This window comes from Hyla sarda, chromosome 6, assembly GCF_029499605.1.
Source record: "Hyla sarda isolate aHylSar1 chromosome 6, aHylSar1.hap1, whole genome shotgun sequence".
In the NCBI taxonomy this organism is placed as follows: Eukaryota; Metazoa; Chordata; class Amphibia; order Anura; family Hylidae; genus Hyla; species Hyla sarda.
The window spans coordinates 66,487,124-66,514,518 of record NC_079194.1 but is presented as its reverse complement, the minus strand read 5'-3'; the positions used below and the strand labels follow the sequence as shown (position 1 = coordinate 66,514,518).

Below are 27,395 nucleotides of genomic sequence, written 5' to 3'. Positions count from 1 at the left end.
AAGTATCCAACTTATTATCTCAAACAGAAAGAGCTGAACATTCAAATGCCGCGATACAGAAGCAAGAAGTCCATGTCATTTTTTCTTTTCTGCATATTTATCAGAATATTCCTCTTTGTGCTCCTGACTGAATGTATATATATATATATATATATATATATATATATAGAAAGTTCATAAAAAGCAGCACATCCAGAATAGTGGAATGGGTGCAGGCCTGTTGAACCTCGGTGCTCCGGTTCTTGAAATGACTTGAAAATGGCGGTGAGAGATCGCCGAAACGTTGTTTTCTACATCATGGAATAAATTCACAGTTTTTGGATTATATCATCGTGGTGTGCTGCCTCTATCCATTGCATATAAATATATATATATATATATTTTTTTTTTATTATTATTATTATTATTTTTTTTTATCTTATCTTATGTTATATATTTATGTATTTACACAGAGTGTGTGTTTCTTTTTTTGTTTGTTTTTAAAGTAGCCAGGCTGGGATAAAAAATAAAAGGTATCTGTTCTCACGTGCCTGTTCCCCATCTGCTGCAGTTCCCACATTGCGCAGTCCCTACTGCTTGCCACCTCATGGTCCCCATCTCGATATACAAAAGGATGGTTGTTCAGCCGATCCCTGGCTGGTGTAGATCTCCGCTGTGGCCAGTGATTGGCCAAATGGGTGTTACCTTTGTGCCATTAAAAGGTGAAGTAATGAGCAGCAGGGACAGTACATCATTGGAACAGCAGCAGTGGGGGATGAGGAAAGTGAGGGCTCTATTCCATAGGGGGGATTATCAGCCAACCAGCATACTAAAGAACTCTTGTTTGTTGGCCATACAGTGTAATAAGAAATGTACGGCCAATGAATGATTATATAAAAATATACTTGACAAAAAGAGCAAAAAAGCAGGGGCCTCCAGCTGCTCCAAAATCAGGAAGATATGCAGTTAAAACTTCACTGCCTATCACGAATAAGAGCCAGTGGCGGCTCGAAATGTGTCGGTTCTCCTGTACATTTTTTACTCATCATTGTCACGATGCCGGCTGGCAGGAGGTGGATCCTCTGTGCCAGAGAGGGATTGGCGTGGACCGTGCTAGTGGACCGGTTCTAAGTCACTACTGGTATTCACCAGAGCCCGCCGCAAAGCGGGATGGTCTTGCTGCGGCGGTAGTGACCAGGTCGTATCCACTAGCAACGGCTCAACCTCTCTGACTGCTGAAGATAGGCGCGGTACAAGGGAGTAGACAGAAGCAAGGTCGGACGTAGCAGAAGGTCGGGGCAGGCAGCAAGGATCGTAGTCAGGGGCAACGGCAGGAGGTCTGGAACACAGGCTAGGAACACACAAGGGAATGCTTTCACTGGCACAATGGCAACAAGATCCGGCGAGGGAGTGCAGGGGAAGTGAGGTATACATAGGGAGTGCACAGGTGAACACACTGATTAGAACCACTGCGCCAATCAGCGGCGCAGTGGCCCTTTAAATCGCAGAGACCCGGCGCGCACGCGCCCTAGGGAGCGGGGCCGCGCGCGCCGGGACAGGACCGACGGAGAGCGAGTCAGGTACGGGAGCCGGGGTGCGCATCGCGAGCGGGCGCCACCCGCATCGCAAATCGCATCCCGGCTGGAGGCGGAATCGCAGCGCACCCGGTCAGTGGATCTGACCGGGGCGCTGCGGGAGCGAGAGTGTAGCGAGCGCTCCGGGGAGGAGCGGGGACCCGGAGCGCTCGGCGTAACAATCATGGATATTAAACACTACAATAAATGTGAAGTTTTAACTGCCTATCTTCCTAATTTTGGAGCAACTGAAGGCCCCTGCTTTTTTGCTCTTTTTGTCAAGTCGATTCCCGGGACTCGGCCCGCTGTTTGCCTGCCCTGCCCTCCGAACTATTACAGAGCTCCAGTCCTCTACATTTTACAGTGGTGAGCTGAAACATTTTTCTTTATGTTGTTATATAAAAATATAGCATGAATGATAGAGAGATTGTTCATACTGCCCGTTTCCACAGAGGTTGAGCCATGTGAAAGCTTAATAAACAAGCACTGATTTACGAGATTGTTGCTCTTTAGCAGGGTCTTGCTCGTAAAGTCTAATACGGCCTAGAGTATAGTTAACAGCCTCCTCAAATATTGGCACACATTTAATTCTCAGGTGGGTAAAAATAGCTATCACGCCCCCTCCCATAGGTTTGCATTGAGGGGCGGAGCGTGACGTCACACGGGGGCGGAGGCGTGATGTCACATGCCGCCGACCCTGTACTCGCCCGTAATCAGACCCGGAGCGAACACACTCCAGGGACTGATTACAAACGGGGTGCCGCGTGAATGATCACGGGCATCACCAGCAGCGGGACTCCCGCAATCAGGCATCTTATCCCCTATCCTTTGCATAGGGGATAAGATGTGTAAGCACCGGAGAACCCCTTTAAGGATATTTTTCCGTTTTTGCACATTCGTTTTTTCCTCCTTACCTTTTAAAAATCCTAACCCTTTCAATTTTGCTCCTAAAAATCCATATGATGGCTTATTCTTTGTGCAACCAATTCTACTTTGTAATGACGTCAGTCATTTTACTCAAAAATCTACAGCGAAACAGGAAAAAAAATCATTGTGCGACAAAATGGAAGAAAAAATGCCATTGTAACTTTTGGGGCTTCCGTTTCTACGCAGTACATTTTTTGGTAAAACTGACACCTTATCTTTATTCTGTAGGTCCATATGATTAAAATGATATCCTACTTATATAGGTTTGATTTTGTCGTACTTCTGAAAAAAATCATAACTACATGCAGGAAAACATATACGTTTAAAACTGTCTGACCCCTATAACTTTTTATTTTTTCACGTACGGTGTGCTGGATGCTATGAGGACTAATTTTTTGTGCCAAGTTTTTATTGGTACCATTTTTGTTTGAGCAGACTTTTTGATTGCTTTTTATAAATTTTTTGGGGGTATGAAAAGTGACCAAAAATATGCTATTTTGGACTTTGGAATCTTTTTGCGCATACGTTATCGACCGTGCGGTTTTCGGACATTTACGCACGCGGTGATACCACATATATTTTAATTTTTGGGAAAAGGGGGGCGGGGGGTGATTCAAACTTTTCTTAGGGGAGGGGTTAAATCATCTTTATTCATTTTTTTCCCCTTTTTTTTGCAATGTTATAGCCTCATAGGGGACTGCATGCATAACATGCATAACATTGATTAAATACACTGACCAATGCCATTGCATTGCAATGCATTGATCAGTGTTATCGGTGGTTGATTGCTCAAGCCTGGATTTCAGGCTTGGAGCAATCAATTGCCGATTGGACGCGCAGGGGGCAGGTAAGGCCCCTCCTGATGCATTCTAGCTGATCAGGACATCGCGATTTTACTGCGATGGTCCCGATCAGCCCAACTAAGCTGCCGGGAAGCTTTCACTTTCACCTTAGAAGCGGCAATCAACTTTGATCGCCACATCTAAAGAGTTAATGCCGGAAAGGCGGTGTCTAGCATTAGCCACGGGTCCTGGTTGCTGACAGCAGCCGGGACCGTGCAGGTATGATGCGAGCTCAGCTCCTGAGCTCACTTTATAACCCTCCTGTGCAGCAGCGCCGTATAGAAACAGCATTTTTTCGGCAAGGGGTTAAAGGGGTACTCCACTGGAGAACATTTTCTTTTAAATCAACTGGTGCCAGAAAATTAAACAGACCACAAGTGCTCTCTGCTGCCATCTCTGTCCAAGTCAGGAACTGTCCAGAGCAAAAGAGGTTTGCTATAGGGATGTGCTCCTACTCTGGACAGTTCCTGACATGGACAGAGGTGTCAGCAGAGAGCACTTGTGGTCAGGCAGAAAGAAAATTCAAAAAGAAAAGAACTTCCTGTGTATTATATAGCAGCTGATAAGTACTAGAAGGATTGGGATTTTTTAATGGAAGTAATTTGCAAATCTGTTTAATTTTCTGGCACCAGTTGATTTAAAAGAAAATGTTTTCCAGTGGAGTACCCCTTTAAGTCTCAATGTGCTGTTTTTATTCTATCTATCTAACTAATCCACAAAAGGCACTTTTTTTTTAACTGGAAATGGAATAAACACCTTACTTTTTGCACTGATTTTTGTGTGCTGCAGACTTCTTGGACTTTCTTAATGACTTAGGGCCTCTTACCAGGGCTCTTATATCTGCCGTCACCACTAGTGTTGCTCGCGAATATTCGCAATTCGAATATTATTCGCGAATATCGCATATTCGCGAATTCGCGAATTTCGCGAATATAGCGCTATATATTCGTAATTACGAATATTCGTTTTTATTTTTTTTATTTTTATTTTTTTCTTCACAGTACACATCACAGTGATCACCCCTCTCTGCTTCCAGCTTGTGTGGTGTAAAGAAGGCTGTATTACTACTGTGTGAGACTGGCGTGCGAAAATTTGCATATGCTAATTTTCGCATATGCGAATTTACGCGTATGCTAATTTTGTATATGCTAATATTCACATATGTTAATTTTCGCGTACGCGAATATTCGCATATGCGAAAATAAATCGAGAATATAACGAATATGCGAATATTCGCGAATATATGACGAATATTCATTCATATATTCGCGAATATTCGCGAATTCGAATATGGCCTATGCCGCTCAACACTAGTCACCACTATTCTGTTGTTTTATTTTTAATATTTGTGCTGTTCCTCTGGTTTCCATCTAGCTAATCCCCTATGTATCTGTCTATCCATCCATCTATCAATTTACAAAAATAGAGAAGTTTCTGCAGTACACGGGAGTAACAATTCAAGTGATTTTATTCCATTCCGTAGCAACATTTCAGCCGCCCATGCGGCCTTTTTCACACTCCCGTGTGCTGCCGCAACTTCTCTATTTTTTGTGGATACTTATGAGCTCCTGACCTGAGTTCCTTCTGCCACTTTTCACCAAAGTTTTTTTTTCTATATACTGATGTGCTGCTCAGCTTGGACTTTTTTTATATCCATCTATTTATCTATCTATCTCATATCTATCTATCGATCTATCTATCATTCCAGGATTTAATGTGAAATGCCCTAATGGTTAATTAAACCCATTTTCTCCTGTCCAGGGATATAAGTCAGGCTGGATAGCACAGCTGGAATACAGGAATATTAATGTGTATTAGAAGGATTTAATGTTTAAATAGCCGGCAATTACAAGGCTCTAATTATAATTAGTTTCAACCATATGTTATGTGAGAATTGTGCCGTCCCTTTTCCCACCAGTATTTTTAGCAAATCTTGGCCACAATTGCTTAAGTGGAAAATATGAAAATGACCTTATTGGTATGCGGAACACAGGAGTCTTGTGTTATGTAATAGGGTCAAGTATTTCACTCATACAGTGCTCAGTACTCGAGGGTCAACATCACTTTACTCTATCACTTTATAATTCATCCACTTGAGTTACAAACTAAAAGAAGATGCCATAAGATGCAATAAAATATTAATGTCTCACTTTATAAAATACAAATGTGTGGTATTGTGCTGTAACATGAATTCTACAAAACTAAAACCCATGCACACATATGTGACACAATGCTGAAATCATCATGTCTGTCACTTCTTTATGCCGCGTTTAGAGAGTGCAGCCTAAATGGGTTGACAAGTTCCCTTTCACTGAGTGTCTACAACGCATTGACCCCTGCTGCAAGGCATTCTGGGAAGATTACATTTCCCTATATCAAATTACTGTACGATGTGTGGTGTAAAAATAAAATTGGAAAAGGAATAAAACGCTTCAAAAAATGGTTTGAAAGGAATAAAACGCTTACAATTTTTTATTGTACAATACTATAAGACACAAAAGACAAAAGGGAAAGCGCTCCTAGTGGGATAACGTTAAAACCAATATAATGTTTAGAAGCAAAACTGCTCACCGAAGTGAGTTGTACTACGACCAAGTACAACTATGGTGTAGGCTGTAGGAAATTAACCCTCGACGGGTGAAGTTAGGCAGCCGTTCCTGGCAACACAGGTAAAGCACTCACAAGAGGATCCCTCCAAGGAACAGCACAGGAATCAAACCGGCGCTCACAGACTTCAATTGCAAAATGTTCTTTATTTCCCGGCATGCAACGCGTTTCGCTGGATAACCAGCTTCATCAGGCATGATATAAATAAGCATATTTGCACAAGGCTTATCCCCATTTTTTTTGTTATTTCAAGTGACTAATCCTAAGATCATTACCTCCCCACATGCCAAGTTTACTCCAATTTACGCCGGCTAGCAAGTGTTAATTGTAGTTGACATCTACACCAGCTCCGAGCCTATAAGACATACAATACTATAGATCTATAATACCAGAATTATGGTATGGTTCACTGTTTGAATGTCACTTTTGGATAATACAGAACATATTTTGCTCAGTGCTTGTCAGATTGGGGGCATTATATTGTCCATAGGACAAATATTCGGTCAAACAATATTCAATAATGAAGTTCAGAAATCATGTAAAATATATTTATAAGAATTTATTTACTTACAGGGGGATGCCAATAGGTCGTATTCTGATGAAGAAAGGAGCTCATCAAACATGGAAGACTGTGACAAATATCGTGAAACTCAGGCTGGGTCAGGTAAAAAATAAACCATTATCCAGGAATAGAAAAACAGAGCTAATTTCTTTCAAAAAACACTCCCGGTCTGTCTCCAGGTTGGGTGTGATTCTGCAGCTCAGTTCCATTGAAGTGAATGGAGCCAACTACACAACCTGTGGACAGATGTGGAGCTCTTTTTGAAAGAAATTTGCTCTGTTTTTCTATTCTAGGATAACCCCTTTAAGATATGACCCATTAATATAAATCTTTAAAGTCTCATAAAAATAAGCATGGCACCAAGCCTGTATACTTCATATGACACCATTACTACATTACAGCAGAGCAAATGAATATGGCAAAGCTATGGCCTGTAATAGCCTTTTCAAAACTTTTTATGACCCAATATAAATCCATGGTAAATTCTTAAAAAAATTGATTTTTGATACAAAATCCCTCTTTGTAGAACACTTAGATCTGTGCAATAGACAACCAGAAAGATATCAAGCATAATGGTAAATATAGCAATGTGTGTAAATATTGTGTTAGTGCCATCATTTGTATGTTTAGATCCAAAACTTTGCACTGTTCCAATGACTCCGAATGGACACCTTGAAAACAACCCTATAACAAGCCAGCAGATCACTGGAGGAGTTATGAACACTTCCAGGAATTCTCTACAGAGGGAACAAATGCTTTTAGCCATGGACTGCAGGAAAAGCAGCGTGATGTCACTAGGCCGAACAACCTACGACCAGAGATCTCAGGTAAGTAGTAATCTGAGTGTATCCCTAGTGAAATCTATAAAAGCTTCACTGGTCACAAATGTGAAAATACGAGATACTTTCCCTTTTTTTAATAGTTTGGTTAATTATTTAAGTGATAGTTCTCCCCTAGGCAGCTTATCCCCTATCCAAAGGATAGAGGATAAAATGTCTGATTGCAGGGGGTCTGGCAGCTGGTAACCCCTGCAATCTTTGGGCTGCCCCCCTGGCGTTCTGAACATTTATGTTCAGAACGCCGGCTTCTGGCGCCTGTGGTTGTGACGTCACGCCACGCCCCCTCCATTCATGTCTATGGGAGGGGTCTCGAATGGTGTAGTCAAACCAGACTTAGAACGTTCGGAGATTGCGTGGGTTCCAGAGGCCGGACTTCCAATCCTTCCCCCCTCTACCATAATGGTAACGCACACTTAAAGGGGTACTCCGGCGCTAAGACATCTTATCCCCTATCCAAAGGATTGGGGATAAGATGCCTGACCAGGGGGGTCCCGCCGCTGGGGACCCCCGTGATCTTCCACGCCGCACCCCGTTAGCATCAGCCCCCGGAGCGTGCTCGCTCCGGGTCTGATTACTAGCGATCACAGGGACGGAGCATAGTGACGTCACGGCTCCGCCCCCTCAATGCAAGCCTATGGAGGGGGCGTCACGCCCCTCCATAGGCTTGCATTGATGGGGCAGAGCCATGATGTCACACGGGGCGGAGTCTTGACGTCACATCTGGCGGAGCCGTGGCGTCACTATGCTCCGTCCCTGTGATCGCTAGTAATCGGACCCGGAGAGAGCACGCTCCGGGGGCTCATGCTAACGGGGTGCGGCGTGGAAGATCACAGGGGTCCCCAGCGGCGGGACCCCCGCGGTCAGGAATCTTATCCCCTATCCTTTGGATAGGGGATAAGATGTCTTAGCGCCGGAGTACCCCTTTAAACTATATAGTTTCCTTTTTGCTAACACACATAATTATTTTCTGTCATTATTATATAAAGATTTACAAAATGTTTAGCTTTTATCTATAGAAGGCAATACATAATAACAAAGTTATCCAGGATTAGAAAAACAGAGCTATGTTTTCATAAAATCAGTACCACATCTGTCCTCAGGTTGTGTGTGGTATTGCAGTTCAGTTCCATTGAAGTGAATAAAACCAAGTTGTGATATCACACCCAACCTGAGGACAGGTGTAGTGCTCTTTCTGGCAGAAATGAGCTCTGTTTCTCTATTTCTAAACAAACCTATTAATGGTGCCTGGGAATTATCTATTGGGAGTGAATGGTTAAAATTTCCTTCTTGGTTTGCAGACAGGAACTCGCCCACCTCACTGGAACAGAACTGGTGGATGGGGAAGCCGTAGGTCCAGCTGGAACAGCTTAGGCCGTCGCCCCAGCATTAAACCAAGACCATGTACAGCTGAGCATGAATCTTTACTCTCTCGTGGTGAGGACCATCAAGAAAGGATACATTCCAGAAGAGCATCCAGCCTAAAAAACCGGAGGGCTATGTCTCTAGACAACAAGGGCTCCCCAGATATCCCAGATCACCCTGGACTACAAACAAACCACAAGGCACCCTGTAAAGTAACCTGTTTATCTGGAGAATATCTTGAAGCCTCTGGAAAAGCTTCTCAGATCATGAAAGATGTCTTTCCCAAGATGAACAATCGAAAAGATAAGGAAGAGGAAGAAGAGGAGATCGATTATGTAAGCAATAGGATCAGATCATTGCAAAAAAAAATTCTCCAATATGTATGTGCACATACATGTGTGTATATATATATATATATATATATATATATATATATATATAGAACCAAAAGATATCCGCACTCACTGCCAGGTTCACGACTTGATGCTCCTAGTTGGCGCACACAGGCTATTACCGGCAATTTCACACGGTGTGTGCTTCTTCCGGCATTCTATATGACTATATATCTGGCACTTATGTCCTTTGGTTTATATCCCAGCACCATCGCAGACTCTATTGGCTTTAGTCTTTATTGCTGCACTGTGCTCCTGTTCCTGTATTAACCCCCACATTGGCTTCTACTAGTGGTGCCATCCTATGCCTCTGTTCACACGTGTGCGTATATATATATATATATATATATATATATATATATCCATGATGCAATAGTATAATACAAAAATGTCTTACATTATGTAATCTGTATGTGGTCACTGGGCCTCAACAAGTTGGGGACTTATAAATCCCTCCTATTTGTAACTTTAAGAATATGGGAAAGAGATTGGCAAACACCTACCATTTCATGAAAATATATAGGCCCTTTAGATTCCACTATTAATAAAATGTAATGGAAAGCTGTAAATGTGATGATTTCTTCAAACATCTTCCAGCCAACCAATTACAGCCATAAGACACTTTAATTATCACTATTAATTATCATATCAACAAACAGGTGGTAAAAACCGAACCAGATGGCGCGTGTAACTACTGGCAAGATACTCAAAAAATCATTTTACAGTAGAAAACTACACATGTTCTATAACTTTCCAGTTATATGCAAAATGTTCTTGTATTCCTAAGAGAAAACAAATATGCAACACTTGGTGGACAAGCTGCATAATCCCCTTTAAATGTTTGGTCACATGTCAACTGGTCGATTTTCAGCCACTCAAAGGTTTGCAATTAAAGTTCCCACCATACACCATATTATTTATAAGGTCTGTTGGCACAGTTAGTTTAATGGATCCAGGAGTGTGGTGTAATGGATCCAGCCTTGATGGCGGTGTTAACAGAGTCTTACTGAGTGTTTATGTACTCTCTTGTCAATTATATCTCCTATCAATGCTGTAATGACAATCTGTAGCCATGCAATAACTTATTGGTGGGCTTTTTGCAGACTGTTATATACAATACCCTATCTGTGGTATATTGTACCACAGATGGGGTAAAACTTTTTATATAATGTAGATATTCACATTATATGTATGTTTGTAATATACATTGGAAAAAAAATCCGTGTGCTGAGACAAAATGCAGGAAGTGTGGGCGGGACAAGCAGGGCTTTGTGCAAGTTCCTGCTTGTCCTCAGTGCACAAATCCCTGCTTCTCCTCAGAGTACAGAGCCCCGCTTGTCCTAAATGTAAAGAGCCCTGCTTATCCTGAGTACACAGAGCCCTGCTTGTCCTCAGTGTACAGAGCCCTGCTTGTCCTCAGTGTACAGAGCCCTGCGTGTCCTCAGTGCACAGATCCATTTGTCATAAGTGCACAGAGCCCTGCTTGTCTTCAGTGCACACAGTCCTGCTTGTCTTCAGTGTACAGAGCTCTGCTTGTCCTCAGTGCACAGAGCCCTGCTTGTCCTCAGTGTACAGATTCCTGCGTGTCCTCAGTGCACAGATCCATTTGTCATAAGTGCACAGAGCCCTGCTTGTCTTCAGTGCACACAGTCCTGCTTGTCTTCAGTGTACAGAGTTCTGCTTGTCCTCAGTGCACAGAGCCCTGCTTGTCCTCAGTGTATAGATTCTTGCTTGTCCTCAGTGCACAGAGCCCTGCTTGTCCTCAGTGTACAGAGCCCTGCTTGTCCTCAGTGCACAGAGCCCTTCTTGTCCTCAGTGTACAGAGCCCTGCTTGTCTTCAGTGTACAGAGCCCTGCTTGTCCTCAGTGTACAGAGCCTTGATTGTCCTCAGTGTACAAAGCCCTGCTTGTCCTCAGTGTACAGAGCCCTGCTTGTCCTTAGTGTACAAAGCCCTGCTTGTCCTCAGTGTACAGAGCCCTGCTTGTCCTCAGTGTACAAAGCCCTGCTTGTCCTCACTGTACAGAGCCCTGTTTGTCCTCAGTGTACAGATCCCTTCTTGTCCTCAGTGTACATAGCCCCGCTTGTCCTCAGTGCACAGAGCCCTACTTGTTCTTAGTGTACAGGGCCCTGCTTTTCCTCAGTGTACAGAGCCCCACTTGTCGTCAGTGTACAGAGCCCTGCTTGTCCTCACTGTACAGAGCCCTGCTTGTCCTCAGTGCACAGAGCCCTGCTTGTCCTCAGTGCACATATCCGTTGGTCCTCAATGTACAGATCCCTGCTTGTCCTCAGTGCACAGAGCCCTGCTTGTCCTCAGTGTACAGATCCCTTCTTGTCCTCAGTGTACATAGCCCCGCTTGTCCTCAGTGCACAGAGCCCTACTTGTCCTCAGTGTACAGGGCCCTGCTTGTCCTCAGTGTACAGAGCCCCGATTGTCTTCAGTGTACAGGTCCCTGCTTGTCCTCAGTGTACAGAGCCCTGATTGTCTTCAGTGTACAGAGCCCTGCTTGTCCTCAGTGTACAGAGCCCTGCTTGTTCTCAGTGTACAGAGCCCTGCTTGTCCTCAATGTACAGAGCCCTGCTTGTTCTCAGTGTACAGAGCCCTGCTTGTCCTCAGTGCACAGAGCCCTTCTTGTCCTCAGTGTACAGAGCGCTGCTTGTCTTCAGTGTACAGAGCCCTGCTTGTCCTCAGTGTACAGAGCCTTGATTGTCCTCAGTGTACAAAGCCCTGCTTGTCCTCAGTGTACAGAGCCCTGCTTGTCCTCAGTGTACAAAGCCCTGCTTGTCCTCAGTGTACAGAGCCCTGCTTGTCCTCAGTGTACAAAGCCCTGCTTGTCCTCACTGTACAGAGCCCTGTTTGTCCTCAGTGTACAGATCCCTTCTTGTCCTCAGTGTACAGATCCCTTCTTGTCCTCAGTGCACAGAGCCCTACTTGTTCTTAGTGTACAGGGCCCTGCTTTTCCTCAGTGTACAGAGCCCCACTTGTCGTCAGTGTACATAGCCCTGCTTGTCCTCACTGTACAGAGCCCTGCTTGTCCTCAGTACACAGAGCCCTGCTTGTCCTCAGTGCACAGATCCGTTTGTCCTCAATGCACAGATCCCTGCTTGTCCTCAGTGCACAGAGCCCTGCTTGTCCTCAGTGTACAGATCCCTTCTTGTCCTCAGTGTACATAGCCCCGCTTGTCCTCAGTGCACAGAGCCCTACTTGTCCTCAGTGTACAGGGCCCTGCTTGTCCTCAGTGTACAGAGCCCCGATTGTCTTCAGTGTACAGAGCCCTGCTTGTCCTCAGTGTACAGAGCCCTGCTTGTTCTCAGTGTACAGAGCCCTGCTTGTCCTCAATGTACAGAGCCCTGCTTGTTCTCGGTGTACAGAGCTCTACTTGTCCGTCCCACACTTCCTGCATTTTGTCTCTGCACAGAGACATACAGTCAATAGCTGCAGGGACAAGCCAGGATTTTTTTTACCCTAAAAATGCACATTTTTCAACCAATGTATATTAGAAATATACATTTAATAGTATTATCTATATTATATAATTTTTTAATTATGCAAATGACAGATACACTTTAATACCTCTGCAATGCCTCTTTCCTTCGAAAGGACTGCACACCGAGAATAGGCTTGGCTGCCCATTAATGATATAGTGGACATTCATTGCAACACTATCACAAAAAGAAAATGAGAAAATTATTGTGCATATTTTGCTTAGCACAATCCCTTTTTGTTAGAGGGTTCCTCCAAAAATACAGTAACCACAGAGTGTCCTGCTGCTGAAATGCTAAGTGATCAGATGTAATCTGTGGGATAACCCAGCGGCAATTGTTCGATTCTCCTGCAGTGCCACTGCAGGGGAAATAAATCATTACACAGTTTACATTGAAATCAATGGGTTGTCTACGTAATGCTGTCTGAAATCAATGAATTATTTGCTCTTTGACTCAAGGTAATTGTATTTAAAAAGTAAGCAATATTTAGTATCTTAAAAATATATGCTGTGCTTTAATTCTTTAATAATTTAGAATACCCACGGCTGTATGTAACCAGCGAGTATGGGTTCACCTTATCCATGTGATGTCATGATAGAGCATTAATAATAGTATGATCTCACCCTGATAGAGCTAAAAACCCCCTTTCAGACAACTACTGCTGCTATTGCACTCAACAGCATTAGTATGTTGTTGTAACTATTTTTTCTTTAAAGGGGTACTCTGGAGGAAACAAAATTTGTTCAAATCAACTGGTGCCATCATCTGTAATTTACTTCTATTCTTTTTTAAATGTAAGCATTCCAGTACCAGCTGCTGTATGCTCCAGAGGAAGTTGTGTAGTTCTTTCCAATCTGGCCACAGTGTTCTCAGCTGCTACCTCAGTCCGTGTCAGTAACTGTTCTGCAGAGGTTTGCTTGGGGGACTTGCTCTTGCTCTTGACAGTTCCTGATAAAGAAAGAGGTGTCAGCAGAGAGCACAGTGGTCAGACTGGAGAGAACTACACAACTTTCTCTGGATCATACAGCAGCTGTATGATCCAGAGTACTGGAAGGATTAAGATTTTTATATCGATGTAATTTACAAATCTGTGTAACTTTCTGGTAACAGATAATTTAAAAATCGTTTTTTTCCTTTGGAGTACCAATTTAATATGCCGAACATGGAGGAAACACTGGTGCCATCTTTGTTGGTGCTCTTTGTGGGCATATACTAGTGCTCTTCAAACATTGGATCGCTAGTTGTTGCAAAACTACAACTTCAAACATTTCTGGATAGCCAACGTGTGGACTTTCCAGACTACTGAAAAGACCACAGAATGAGGGACAACTAGCTGATCGGGGAGGGGGTCCAACCCCACCTCTCCTGAGAATGGAGGTCAATTGTCCCTAATGGATGTAGCAGCAGAACACATGCTTAGGGCTTATTCACACTATGGAATCTCTGCCTGGAGATTTTCTTGGTGGAGATTCTGGGCGGAGCGGGCACTTGGAAAACCATCCGGCGCTGGGACCACTCGAAAATGTGCTGTCTCAGTGGAGGACAGTGCATTTAAATGGGCACTGTCAGATACAATAACTTTTGATATGTTATAAAACATTCAAAAACAACATGATTAACAATTGCTTTGAAATCAACAATTGCTTTGAAAATTTTCAGTATTTCATACTGAAAACCAAGTCAAAAACTGGCCACTGGGGGCCCCTCTGCCTCCTTGGACACATACCAGTCCTGCAGTCTCGAGTGGTCATCGACATGTCATGGACACCATGAGTGATTGACAGGGCTGCAGGCAGGTCCAGGACCCTCTGTGAGTCAGAGCAGAGTGAGGGAGGGGGAGGAGTCATCATAGTGAGGAGAAGAGAGGGACACGCCTCATGCTTCTGCATGGACAGAAACCTCACTGAGCACATGATGGCAAGTAAATAAAGGTAATTCTGAGATGAATATAGGTCGGAGACACATAACAATTAGATGTACATGATCAGGATGAGGTACTGAACAACATATAACAATTTTTTTGGGGGGAGGGGTCTGACAGGTATGTTTTAAGAGCGGCTTCCGCCGAGAGAATGAACATGTTTGAGGTCCTGAATTTCCATTGTGGAGGTTTCGTAGTGTGAATAGTGCAGCAGAATTCCATGGAGAACAATAGGAGGCTGCTGCAATATATTTTCTAAGCAGAATTCAGGGACGAAATTCCGCTCGGAAAATACGTAGTGTAAATGAGCCCTTAAACACCACTCCATTCATTCAATATGGAGCAGCTGCACATTACTGAGTGCTGAACTCCTCTGTCCATTACCCTGTGGATAGAGGACAACTTCTTATACCGGGTTAACCCCTTTAAAAAAGAATTCAATTGTAGAATGAAGTTACATTACACCACTGGGATCCCCACCTCTTATGCAACTGGTGGCCAATTGTCCCCTGAGTGGATGGAGCGGCAGACCACATGCTTAGGGCTCATTCACACTACGGAATTCCGGACCCCAGACTCTGTCAATAGAGTTTCCGAGTGGTCCTACAGCCGACTTGGTTTGCCTGCGCCCACTCCATCCAGAATACCCTCACAGAGATATTCTGAGCCGAGATTCCAGACTGAGCAGCCGCCAACGCTAGGACCACCAGCAGAGTCTGGGGTCTTGAATTTCTGCTGTGGAAATTCCGTAGTGTGAATGGTGCAGAAGAATCCCTTTGAGAACAATGGGAGGTTGCTGCACCGTATTTTCAAAGCGGAATTCTGCTCAGAAAATACGTAGTGTGAATGGGCCCTTAACTACCACTTCATTCATACATTCAATATGGAACTCAGTTTAACTTAGCTATGTTCAGATGTCCCATAGACGGCGAATAGAGAAATAGAGCATGTGCACTGCAGTTCCATTCTCTCAGGAAACAATAGATTTTTATGATCAGTTGGGGTTCTAGCCATTGGGTCCAACCGATCAGCTAGTTATCAAAGAGGGTAGTGTTTTCTAACCAGTGTGCCTCCAGCTGTTGCAAAAATATAACTCCCAGCACGCCCGGAGTTATAGTTTTGCAACAGCTGGAGGCACGCTGGTTGGGAAAAACTGGGATCGGGAATAACTATTCATCTTGGGATAACCCTGTTTAACAAAATAAATCAATTCTAATATGATGACGTATAATTAATAATCTGAATAAAGAGATGTCCAGTCAGTAGAGACCCGGCACTACGATTAGTATTCAAATCAATTGACGTTACAATGTATCTTGAATAAGAGATGATTATGGATTAGCCATGATCAGCCTGATATTACTCTTCCGGGGACGTTTGCCAAATATTGACATGAAAGGGACTGCTGACAGCCGAAAGTAATGGTGTTTGTGAGAATGTAGAGCAAACACTGTGACATGAACGGAGAGTTTCCCCAAAGAAGATGACACATTGCTGAGTGGTGGCAGCAGATGACAGCCCCAATTACATGTAAACAAGTGACTTGTAAATGCTTAGTGAATATAAAAGTCAGAAATATTATGTTGTCATAAGAGATTATTGCTTCTCCCTACAGAGCTTATGTTTCCGGATCAGAAAAATGATCGAGGTGTATCGTCCGGATTGGTGTGAATTACGAGAGGACTGGTCCATATTCCTTTTCTCACCTCAGAACAGGTAACGCATCAAAGACTTTCTAAAAATGTCTGTTTTAGTTCAACGTACTGCCTTAGGGTGGGTTTACACTACATTTTGAAGATAGGGTCACCGGATCCGTCTGGGCGAGTGAAAACCGGGTGCCTCCATATCCCAGCCGGACATGGCCCATATCATTTATTTGAATGAGCCGACCGGAGGCAAATAATGACTCCAGTTGGCAAATTTTTGCCCTGTATCCGGTTTTGCAACCAGACCTAAAATCGCAGCATACCACGGTTTTAGGTCCTGTCAAAAAAACGGAAAGGGGGCAAAAATGAGCCAACTGGAGTCAGATAGTGACTCATTCAAATGAATGAGATAAGGGATGGGGTGGTTCCAGCTGGGATATGGGAGCGCCCGGTTTTCACTCCCCCCCCCCCCCCCCACCAGCCAGATCCGGTGACCGTTTCTTTAAAATGTAGTGTGAACCCGCCCTTAAAGGGGTTTTCCAGCTATTAAAAATGTATCTCCTATCTCCAGAATGGGGCCCGACTCTCCCCAGTAAACCATCTCCCCAGTGATGGCCTGCTCAGCCAATCACCAACAGAGGCCATACACCACTGCGGCTGGTGTTTGGCTGAGTGGGCCGTCACTGCCAAGAGGAGTACATCTCAGAAGGTGTAGGCCAGAGGGTTCCCCTGAGAAAGTCACACCCTGTCCTGTGGATAGGGGATACATTGTTTCTTAGCTGGAATATACTGATTCCCTCTGTGGAGTTTGTTAAAGGGTTTTGCCAGGACAACACATACATTGAAGTTGAAGAACTTATAATGGTATGACTCTATTTGCTCAGGACTACCTCCAGAGGTCCAACCTGGTCTACAGCCCATGCTACTATTTCCAACTTTGAGAGGCTACTTTCTGCCACAACCTGCTCCACCTTAACAATACTAACGGGAATGCGCCAGTCTCTGAATATGGAAACTCTTCTGGCCTTTCAGGTCTCCTTCTTCCGGTATTCTCATGCACTGCTGTGCACCCCAAAATTTGCCAGTATGTCAGCATTGGGCTCTGTGTGGACCAACACTAAAGCTCAGCATCTCATCTTTCTGTAAACAAGTAGTTGAGAACCGCATCCTGGTGCTCAGTGACATTGGCATGGACTAGTGCCGCAACTGTTTGCACAAGTCCACCAGTCATATGCGCACAATGAGAACATGCAGCAAAGCTTGGGCAACGGTTATCCTCCGTACAAGTTGTCAATTCATTGTTTCTTGGAAAAATTGTGCAAAACAGCTTTTCTACGAAGGAAGAAAACTGTCTCTTTAGCGCTCACTACATACAGCCTGGAAGTCAGTGTTCAACTCTGCATAGAGCTTCGCAACATGACTTGGGTTAGTAGCCATACCAAAGATGCCCATATTAAGACAATTGTAGACATTTGTGGGTTGTAGCTCCTCATCAGCACAAAGTAAAGTTTTTTTGGGTTGTATGAGATACTGTACATACCATCTCTTGGAAGTTATTTATTGCATTCAGGGTAGCCAAAACTCCATCAATCCCATAGAAGTGAATAGAGAGGCAGTCACAAAAATGCACTCACAAAAATGCTATATTCACAAGGGACACTCAGGGATTGTTGTTTTTGAAATCACTGGGGGTCCTTTAAACACCATGCAGATAGGGAAGCATGGTTTTCAACAGTTTTTTTTTTTTTACTCTATATATTATATGAAGTTATCCAAGTTGTGTCTCCATGTCTATTAGCTCCAAGAGAAGAGCATGTTAGCTTGATTCACTCCCCTATTGGCCATGATCTCAGTCCAGCAGCACTAGGCAGGCTCCATAGACTTATATTAGAGCTCACCTAGTGCAGCTGGATGGAGATCTAGGCCAGGAGTAAAGTGTGCTACCGTGTCCTAATCCCAGCAATATCTAGAGATCAGACCCAGAGGGATCATGTCAAAAGTTTTTTTCTTAATGACGGGGACAATTTAAACACCTGCAATCTAAGATTTCTCTTCCCAGACCAGATCACCCCTTCAACCGTACATAAATATGAATTATTTACCTATTTTATGATGGGTTGAAACATATTTGCACCTAACCAAAAAGTGCAAAGGGGTAATGTTTCTCTTTGAAGAGAGGGTCATAAAGACATATGGAGACTTCTAGGTCATTCATATTTCACAGAGAAGATGAATATGCAAATGAGCTCTCTGATGCCACCTATTGGGGTAGCTAGAGGACTGCAATGGGATTGGGATCCCATGGATCCAGCAAGACCCAATATAAAACTTGCAGCAGGAGCAGGCAATTTTTGGTCTTAAGCGGGCAGGAGCAATCCCACAAACCTCTGAAATTCCTCAAGGGGCTAATTAAATTGCACAAGAGAGTAATGAAATGGCACAGGGAGGCTCTCTCTAAAAGCTGTGAAAACATGTTTGCAATAGCAAGCGGTTTGGACCCACATGTGGTGGGAGTAAGCGGGAGTGGAACACATACCTTGCCGGAGTGGGGGGTAACAGTCAGAAATTCAATGAGAGGGGGTGAGAGCGGGATTAAGAAAACGGGTGCAGGACTCTAGTAGGTACTTCAAAAGGTGGCATCAGAGAGCTTCTTTGCATATCCTTTTTGCACCTAAAATAAAACTCAGACTGCAATTTTCAGAACTTGGAGTCATAATGATATAAAATAATCACCATCTGCACAAGATGTCAACTATTAGATCTCTAATCAGACAAGAAATGTATATAAATGTATATATAAAATACCTTGTTCATGGAGCGAGTAGATGGAAATAACTCTCTTGGTTTAAGAACCAAATTGGCATAATATATAAACACTTTAAGTCTCGCCTTTTATGTATTATTACAGAAATTAGATCAGTGCGGTAATTTATGTTTGGAGATTAAATTCTCGGGCTCCTATGGTAATGGATGTGCATTCTAAGGCTCCGTTTGATCAAATTCTCAAACTATATTCTTTCATCCATTTGCTGAAAACACTCCTGGAACATTGTGCTTCCTCCCGCTCCACTTCTAGTTCGCTGACTACCATAAACCTATAAAATGAGGTGACGCACAGCAGAAATAACTGTGCTCAGAATTACAGCGAGACATTCACAAGCTTGAGAGGTTTTTCTAGGACCTTGGACAGCAGCTGCATGGATGTTGTGGCACAGAAATGACTATATGTTACAATGAGATCACTCATTATGTGGCTTTCAAGCCAAAATATGCAATTTCACTTTCTGGCACCAAGTCTTAATGAATGGAGTATTGCACGACATAAGCTTGAATATAATCCAACAACCACTGAATCCTCAATCTGGTCTCACAGACAGAAATAATACAGGCGCTTATCTGTTTTATTTAGGCCACAATGATCATTATTTTATATACAGAGCTAACACATAGAACAGTGTTGTGGAGTAGCATTTCTCAGCAGCTTCTTCGGATTGAATTGTTATAGCCTCTGTCTCCGTTCCGTGCAGGTTTCGCATCATGTGTCAGACAATAATTGCACACAAGCTTTTCGACTATGTGGTCCTCGCATTTATTTTCCTCAACTGCATCACCATTGCTCTGGAGAGGCCTCAGATTGAGCACAAGAGTACGGTGAGAATCATCTTTATTATTCTGGATGCCGGTTCCTGCTCTTCTTGTAGTGACTGTAGTAATAGAACTTGATTAAGTCAGTAAGCCGGGAGAGGAATGATAAGGTTAACCCTATCCGAATAGGATGTATAAACTCTAAGATCTCCAATAGATGCTATCTAAGTAATAGTACATAGATAAAAAGGGGGATAATCATGGTAATGGGTTGTGTTCCTGAACTCTTATCCCTAAGGTAGAATAGAAGTGACCTGATCTATTCCTGGGTTATGCTGCTATTTTATAAGAATTGCTTTTCTAGAATTGTAAAGTGCTGTAAAATGTATGGTTCTTTATAAACAAATATAATAATAATAATAATAATAGTTGTTCTTGTTCTTGTTAATAATAATAAAAATAATTATTATTATTCTAAGATGAATATGATCTTGAACAAATTATTTATGCTGTATCTATAGCTAACAGTCAATGGGGTGGTCCAGTGAAAGACAACTCATCCCCTATCTACAGGCTAGGCTATCTGATCATGGGACCCTTCACAATCTCCAGAATGGGGATTAGAGACAGCCCATCCTACAGACTGCTCCATTAATTTCTGTGGGAGCGCCAAAGATGTCCGAGTGCAGCACTCACTCTCTCTGAAAGCAAGGGCCCCGTTTTGGAGATTGCTGAGTATCCCAGCGGTTGGACCCCTAGTGATCAGACACTTGTCTCTGTTCTATGGATAGGGGGTAAGTTGTCTTTCACCGGACAACCCCTTAAATTGTAGTGTCTCTTTAATATAAGTCAATGATAAAAGAAAAAGCTTTGTTTGCTTATGTTACTAGAGTCAGTTGTCTGCAACCAGACATGGTCCTGTAGAAATGCCTTTTGTATAGTATTTACTGCTTCTGTAGAAAAGCACTATATGAAAGTACAAAGGTGCCTGTACAAGAAACATCCAATAAAGAACAGGCTGTTTACTCCAACTGCAAAAAATAAAAGAAGCTACAAAATGCGTATTATACACCTTACTACAGTCCTCTCCAACTTGTGGTTCTACAGTCGTTGCAAACTACTGCTCTCACTCTGCTCCTTAAAGACCCTGCATGTCTGGACACACTGGGTGTTGGAGTTGGGCACCACCTGGATAGTCACAGGTTGGAGACTCCTGCGTAAAGAATAGGAATTGTGGAAGACTTGTAAAACACTAGGGGGGGAGATTTACTATGTGCAACATTTAGTACACCACATGCAGGTAAAACTCCATGGCTGCCATTGTGCCCAAGGCAAAAATATGCAATACCTATTGAGGTGATGTATATTTTTGCAGCTTTAGATGTCACAATTCGACCCTAAACTTACATGTTAGGAGAACGCACATTGGCACCCCCCTCTCCCCTCCATGCAAGGCTTAAACCCCTTTCCTGTCTCCTTCCCTCCCCCTTGGAGCAAGTGGTGTAAATCCTGAAAAGTCACACATTTTTGTGCAGAAATGTGGGACTTTTCAGCATTCAGGCCGCTGGTCCAGCATAGTAAAGGTCCCCCTAGAACTACAAATAAGGGTTCATCCACATGTGGCATTTACACTGCTAATTTGTATACAGAAAATCTGCAGCATAGACAGTAGCAGCAATGTGGATAAGATATAAGAATTTTACTGACATGCTGTGGAAAGCAATCACACTTTCCAAGTGGAAATTACCATATTGTGCAGATGTAAAATCCACGTCATGTCTATACATGAGGAATGAGGACATGTTTTTTGCAGATATTCTCCATTGAATTCATTGTGGAGGCAAAATCCACATTGCATTCACTGTGTTGCAGATTTAGCTGCAGACATCCTGCACACCTACAGCAAAACTAGTAACTGCGTGTTTTTAAATACGGTACATTGAGGTTTTCTTTTTCATTTTGCAAATTCCACACCGGAATCCACAGCAGAAAATACACAGCGAATCCACCATGTCCGGCCATATCCCTATAGTATGTATTATTGATTGTGCTTTTGATTTACTCCTATTCACCTGCATTTCTCCAGATTTTACTGATTTACAACCCATAATCTGTTGGCTGGTATAATATTAGTTGTAGTTGTGTTTTACAGAAAATAGTTACGTACAATAAAGACTACTGACACTGTTAAATCAAACTTTTTTATTGCATTTTATTTACTATGTGGTAAAAAAATTTACATTGTCAAACGAAAAGCAGTATTAGGGTGGGTTCACACTACGTTTGTAGTGTACGGGTGCTGGATCCGGTTGAGAGGAGCAGCCGCTCCCGTATCTCAGCCGGATCTGGCCTGAACCACATTAATTTCAACGAGCCGACCGGAGTCAAACGCTGACTCCGGTCGGCTCATTTTTGCCCCGTATACAGTTCTCTAACCGGAAATAAAACCATGGCATACCACGGTTTTTGGTCCGGTCAGTGCAATTTCTCAATTTCAACTTCTTTATCTTTGCACTTTATAGTACCTGAGTTCCGTGACCATAAAGTCAAGCTAAATTGTTCCTACTCCAGTACGCATATAGACTGTTCATTGTCTAATAATAATAATCTGTATTATCTGTATACAATGCATTTGTGCTATAACATATTGTACTGAAGGTGTGAAGATAAAAGTTGAAAGGAAAAGTTTCTGAGTTGCCCATAGCAACCAGATTGCTTCTTTCATTTTTGAAAAGGCCTCTGAAAAACGAAAGAAGGTATCTGATTGGTTGCTATGGGCAACTGGTCAACTTTTCCTCTGGACAGATTTTCATGAATCTCCCTTAATGTGTTGTGACTTCGATGCAGTAAAAAGAAAAAACATTGCCATTGGTTTGTATTAAATATTTTGAAGCTTGTTTCTTCTGGAGCTAACATGTATTTCAGTACAGTGGAAGCTGCTTAGTGTTAAAGGGATACTCCGCCCACAGACATCTTATCCCCTATCCAAAGGAAAAGGGGTAAGATGTCTGGTCGTGGGGGTCCTGCCGCTGGGACCCCCTATGATCTCTGTGCACTGCCAGCATTCTAAACAGTAGGAGAGATTTATCAAAACCTGTGCAGAGGAAAAGTTGAATAGTTGTCCATAGCAACCAATTAGATCATTTTTAAAAGGACATCTGAAAAATGAAAGAAGTGATCTGATTGGTTACTATGGGCAACTGGTCAACTTTTCCTCTACACAAGTGTTGATGAATCTCCCTCTGTATGTTTAGAACATTGGGTTCCCGTGGTGGGAGACATGACTTCACGTCACGTCCCCTTGTGATGCGATGTCACACCCACTCCATTCATGTCTATGGAAAGGGGTGTGACAGCCATCATGCCCCCTCCCATAGACATGAATGGAGGGAGTGTGGTGTGACATCACCTTTCCTCCTGCGGGAACCCAGTGTTCTAAACACACTGTTTAGAATGTCGGGGTGAAGCATAAAGATCAGGGAGAGGGTCCCATCGGTGGGACCCCCGCAATCAGACATCTTATCCCCTATCCTTTGGATAGAGGATAAGATGTCTGTGGGTAGAGTACACCCCTTTAAGTGTCAGTCCCATGAGAAAGGCTCTCTGAAAAATCAGACTCGATCCAATTCATTTAAAGAAAAGTGCAAATGAATCACCGACCCCATACAGGCATACAGTATACAGTACTTTCCCCCAGCACAGAATAATGTGAAAAAAAAACACTACTAAATAAAAATGTTTTACCACAAGGTAGATAAAATTCAGTGAAAACAAATTGACTCAAAAGTGTCCTTAGCTTGTGTTCATATAACTTTCCAGTAGATATTTTAGTAGGGGTTTTGCCACAATTGTCATTTTCCCTTTATCAACAGGGAAGGGAATAAGCGTCCCATGATCTTGAGAACAAGCCTTTGAATGGAGCTGTACGTGCTGGACCATCGCGTCATTCATTGTTTGTGAGAATACTAAAGATAGCCAAGCATTGTTCTCAGCTATTTTTGGCACTCCAGAGACAATAAATAGAGCAATGGTTGGGTATGCATAGTAATGCTTCCAATCAGACACCTTTACCTTATTCTTTAGCTCACCCTAACCAGGGTGCCCCCAACTATGACTGGACAGCCAAAGGCGATGCCTGGTTGGGAATCACTGCTCTAGGGAATGCCCATTGCTCTAAATGTCAGTGGTGGCAAAGCCCCTTTAAGCTAAGCATACACACTAAAGCTAAGCATACACATTGGGGAGCCAGCCAATTTTAGTGGGTTTGGCCAACCCCCTAATGTGTATGACAGCATCCTGATTCTCCCCAACATACGTGGATAGATAAGTAGTGAGAAGAAGTGTCTTGCTCCCCATTCAGAAGACATGCATTCTCAGCTGAGCAAAGCATGTACATGTATATGGAGATCAGGAGAGAAGGCTGTTGGCTGATGGAGCTAAGAGCTATCTGAAATATATGGACAACTTTATATACAGACCAATACCTCATATCATAAACCTTTTTTTACTTTATTTTCCCTCATGTTATCTCCATTCTTACTAATGTTATTTCTCTTATCTTCTGCAGGAGAGGCTGTTTCTCAGTATATCAAACTACATATTTACCGCTATCTTTGTGGCAGAGATGACATTGAAGGTTTGTCTATTTATTCAAATCTTAGGAAGTCAAATATTTATTCACATTTGTCCTCTCCATATGGAAATGTTCTGCTTATCTTTTTGTTCCAGTATAATTCATCTCTGCCTCTACTATGTTTTCTTCAGGTGGTTTCTCTGGGACTTTATTTTGGAGACCAGGCATATCTCCGCAGTAGCTGGAATATTCTAGACGGGTTCCTTGTCTTCGTGTCATTAATCGATATTGTGGTTTCTGTGGCGTCTGCTGGTGGAGCAAAGATTCTTGGAGTTTTGAGAGTTCTACGTCTCCTACGAACATTACGACCTCTAAGGTAAATAGAAGTGGTTATGCTCCTGCTTACTAGCAGTAATGTGATAACTGGTAGGGAGTCCCTAGTATGTATGTATGTGTATATATATATATATATATATATATATATATATATATATATATATATATGTATAGTACAGATGTAATGGAGTTAACAGTCAGACTTGGTGGGATAAGATATCTAGAAAATGCACTACAACTTCTTAAAGAAATCTATGCCCGTACAGTTAATAGTCAGACTTGGTAGGTTAACACACCTAGTTAAGATTCTATGGCTCTGATAGTTAACTCTTCTACATCGGTAGTCCATCAGGCAAAGAAACCATTAGTTAACCAGGCCATTGTAAGAGAAGTGATATGTCAGTGATCACTTTCTATCTGGGATCATCAAAGACCTGTAATAAACTGGATTCAAGGAAGTAGTCTCTGAAGTTTGGGCAAAAGTGTCTATGGTTTCAACATAGCTCCTAACTTCTCACATATACTATATCAAAAGGCATCTCTAGGCAGTCATCATTGGAGTTTCACCATTATTGATCTTTGGAGTTTTACCACTATTGGTGTATATCCTGGGTTGGAGCTCACATTCAATGCCAATACATTAAACAGGTGGCACAGCGCTAATACACTGTAGTATTTATACTATATATACCTGTATGTTTTCCTTCAACTCTTGGTCTGTATGTTTCTATAAAGCAGCAATATTGAAGAAGATCTGCTGCCAAATAAAAAAATGAAAAAATAAAATCATCTATATTTTTGTGCCCTCATCCCAATGTTTATTGTCTTGCTATGCCCCCCAGTTTCCACAATATAGGGAATATACTATTTGGTTGACTCTCCGCACTTTTCCTTGAAAAGTCAGATAGATGGAGACTTTATTTTAAAATGGTAGGCTCTGGGGGTGTAAAATAAAGCTAAATCACCTGCAGTACTCACATCTGTGAGATCAGGTTCAGGGCTGCAACACACACACACCAGAACTGGAGTATGGGAGTGACTATATACAGTATATATATTCTCAAAAAGAGAAAAAACAGACATTGTCGTACATCTACATCTTGCACAGTGATCCTAGGCTACTCAGCAAAATGTATTTGTCACGATTCGGCAGGCTGGAGGTGGATCCTCTGTGCCAGAGAGGGATTGGCGTGGACCGTGTTGGTGGACTGGTTCTAAGTTGCTACTGGTATTCACCAGAGCCCGTCGCAAAGCGGGATGGTCTTGCAGCGGCGGTAGCAACCAGGTCATATCCACCGGCAACGGCTCAACCTCTCTGACTGCTGAGATAAGCGCAGTACAAGGGAGTAGACAAGAGCAAGGTCGGACGTAGCAGAAGGTCAGGGCAGGCAGGAAGGATCGTAGTCAGGGGCAACGGCAGGAGGTCTGGAACACAGGCTAGGAACACACAAGGAAACGCTTTCACTGGCACAATGGCAACAAGATCCGGTGAGGGAATGCAGGGGAAGCGAGGTATAAGTAGGGAAGTGCACAGGTGAAGGTACTGATTAAAACCTCATGCGCCAATCAGTGGCGCACCGGCCCTTTAAATCGCAAAGACCCGGCGCGCACGTGCCCTAAGGAGCGGGGCCGCGCGCGCCGGGACAGCACAGAAGGGGAACGGGTCTGGTAAAGGAATCTGGATGCGCATCGCGAGCGGGCGCGTCCCGCATCGCAAATCGCATCCCGGCTGGGAACATTATCGCAGCGCACCCGGTCGGTAGGTCTGACCGGGGCGCTGTGAATAAGAGAACGCTGTGAGCGCTCCGGGGATGAGCGGGGACCCGGAGCGCTCGTCGTAACAGTATTAAACTAACAGGTGGTTAGTGTTCATAAAGTGCAAGACCGCTAGCCACGTCACGGCCACCCACAAGTAGTAGGTCCCTAACATCCCTAGCATAAAATTGTGCTGCCCTGAGCTGCGACCACTACTGCCGCAACACTAGTGCCCACAGAGGGAACAACCCACTGGAAGAGCAGCATCAATGCTGCCCGACCAGACCCTGTACTGCGCCATTCCACAGACACGATACCACGGCAGCAATGGCCACCGCAAAGCACAGCACCATACACCACATATATATATATATATATATATATATATATATATATATATATATACACAGCAACAGAAGAATGCTGGCCAACTTATTCTTTGGTTTTATATGTATGTATGTATATATATATATATATATATATATATATATACACTTACCACATGTCCTCATTAAGAAAAAAATATTAAGGGCTCTATTCTGAAAGTTAACTATACACAAAAACAACTATAAAATTACTCTTACCATGGGACAAGAATATAAACTGTTTGTTTCTTATATTTTTTCTTCATCAGGGTTATCAGCCGAGCTCCGGGACTCAAACTGGTTGTAGAAACCTTAATATCTTCTCTAAAACCAATCGGAAATATTGTCTTGATCTGTTGTGCCTTCTTCATCATCTTTGGGATCCTCGGGGTTCAGGTACAATTATCCCTAATGTATTATATAAAAACTCTATTGATAAAATGTATACCCATCATCTACCCTGTTTGACTTCCACTAAATAAAAAGGATGTGGGTTGGATTTACCTAGATTCCTCCCATGCTGGGGAACCCCCCTGGGCACTTAATCTGGTGGAAAACAAAAAAAAAATTTAAATCAACTGGTGCCAGAAAGTTACATTTTAAATATTTGTAAATTAGAATAATAAACTATTTGGTTTGTGCAGCTC

General features: G+C 42.9%; 1 protein-coding gene across 2 annotated transcripts in view; it reads left to right on the top strand.

Annotated features, from left to right (window-relative positions):
• Positions 1–27,395, top strand: part of CACNA1I (calcium voltage-gated channel subunit alpha1 I) — a 721,300-nt gene that overhangs the window by 559,759 nt on the left and 134,146 nt on the right. For both annotated transcript variants that reach the window (XM_056524026.1, XM_056524025.1), the window contains exons 15-23: positions 6,503–6,593; positions 7,122–7,318; positions 8,629–9,027; positions 16,104–16,204; positions 19,662–19,785; positions 21,706–21,750; positions 24,287–24,355; positions 24,484–24,668; positions 27,018–27,144. In XM_056524026.1, the coding sequence (XP_056380001.1) occupies positions 6,503–6,593; positions 7,122–7,318; positions 8,629–9,027; positions 16,104–16,204; positions 19,662–19,785; positions 21,706–21,750; positions 24,287–24,355; positions 24,484–24,668; positions 27,018–27,144 (1,338 nt within the window). The remainder of the gene's footprint in view (positions 1–6,502; positions 6,594–7,121; positions 7,319–8,628; positions 9,028–16,103; positions 16,205–19,661; positions 19,786–21,705; positions 21,751–24,286; positions 24,356–24,483; positions 24,669–27,017; positions 27,145–27,395) is intronic.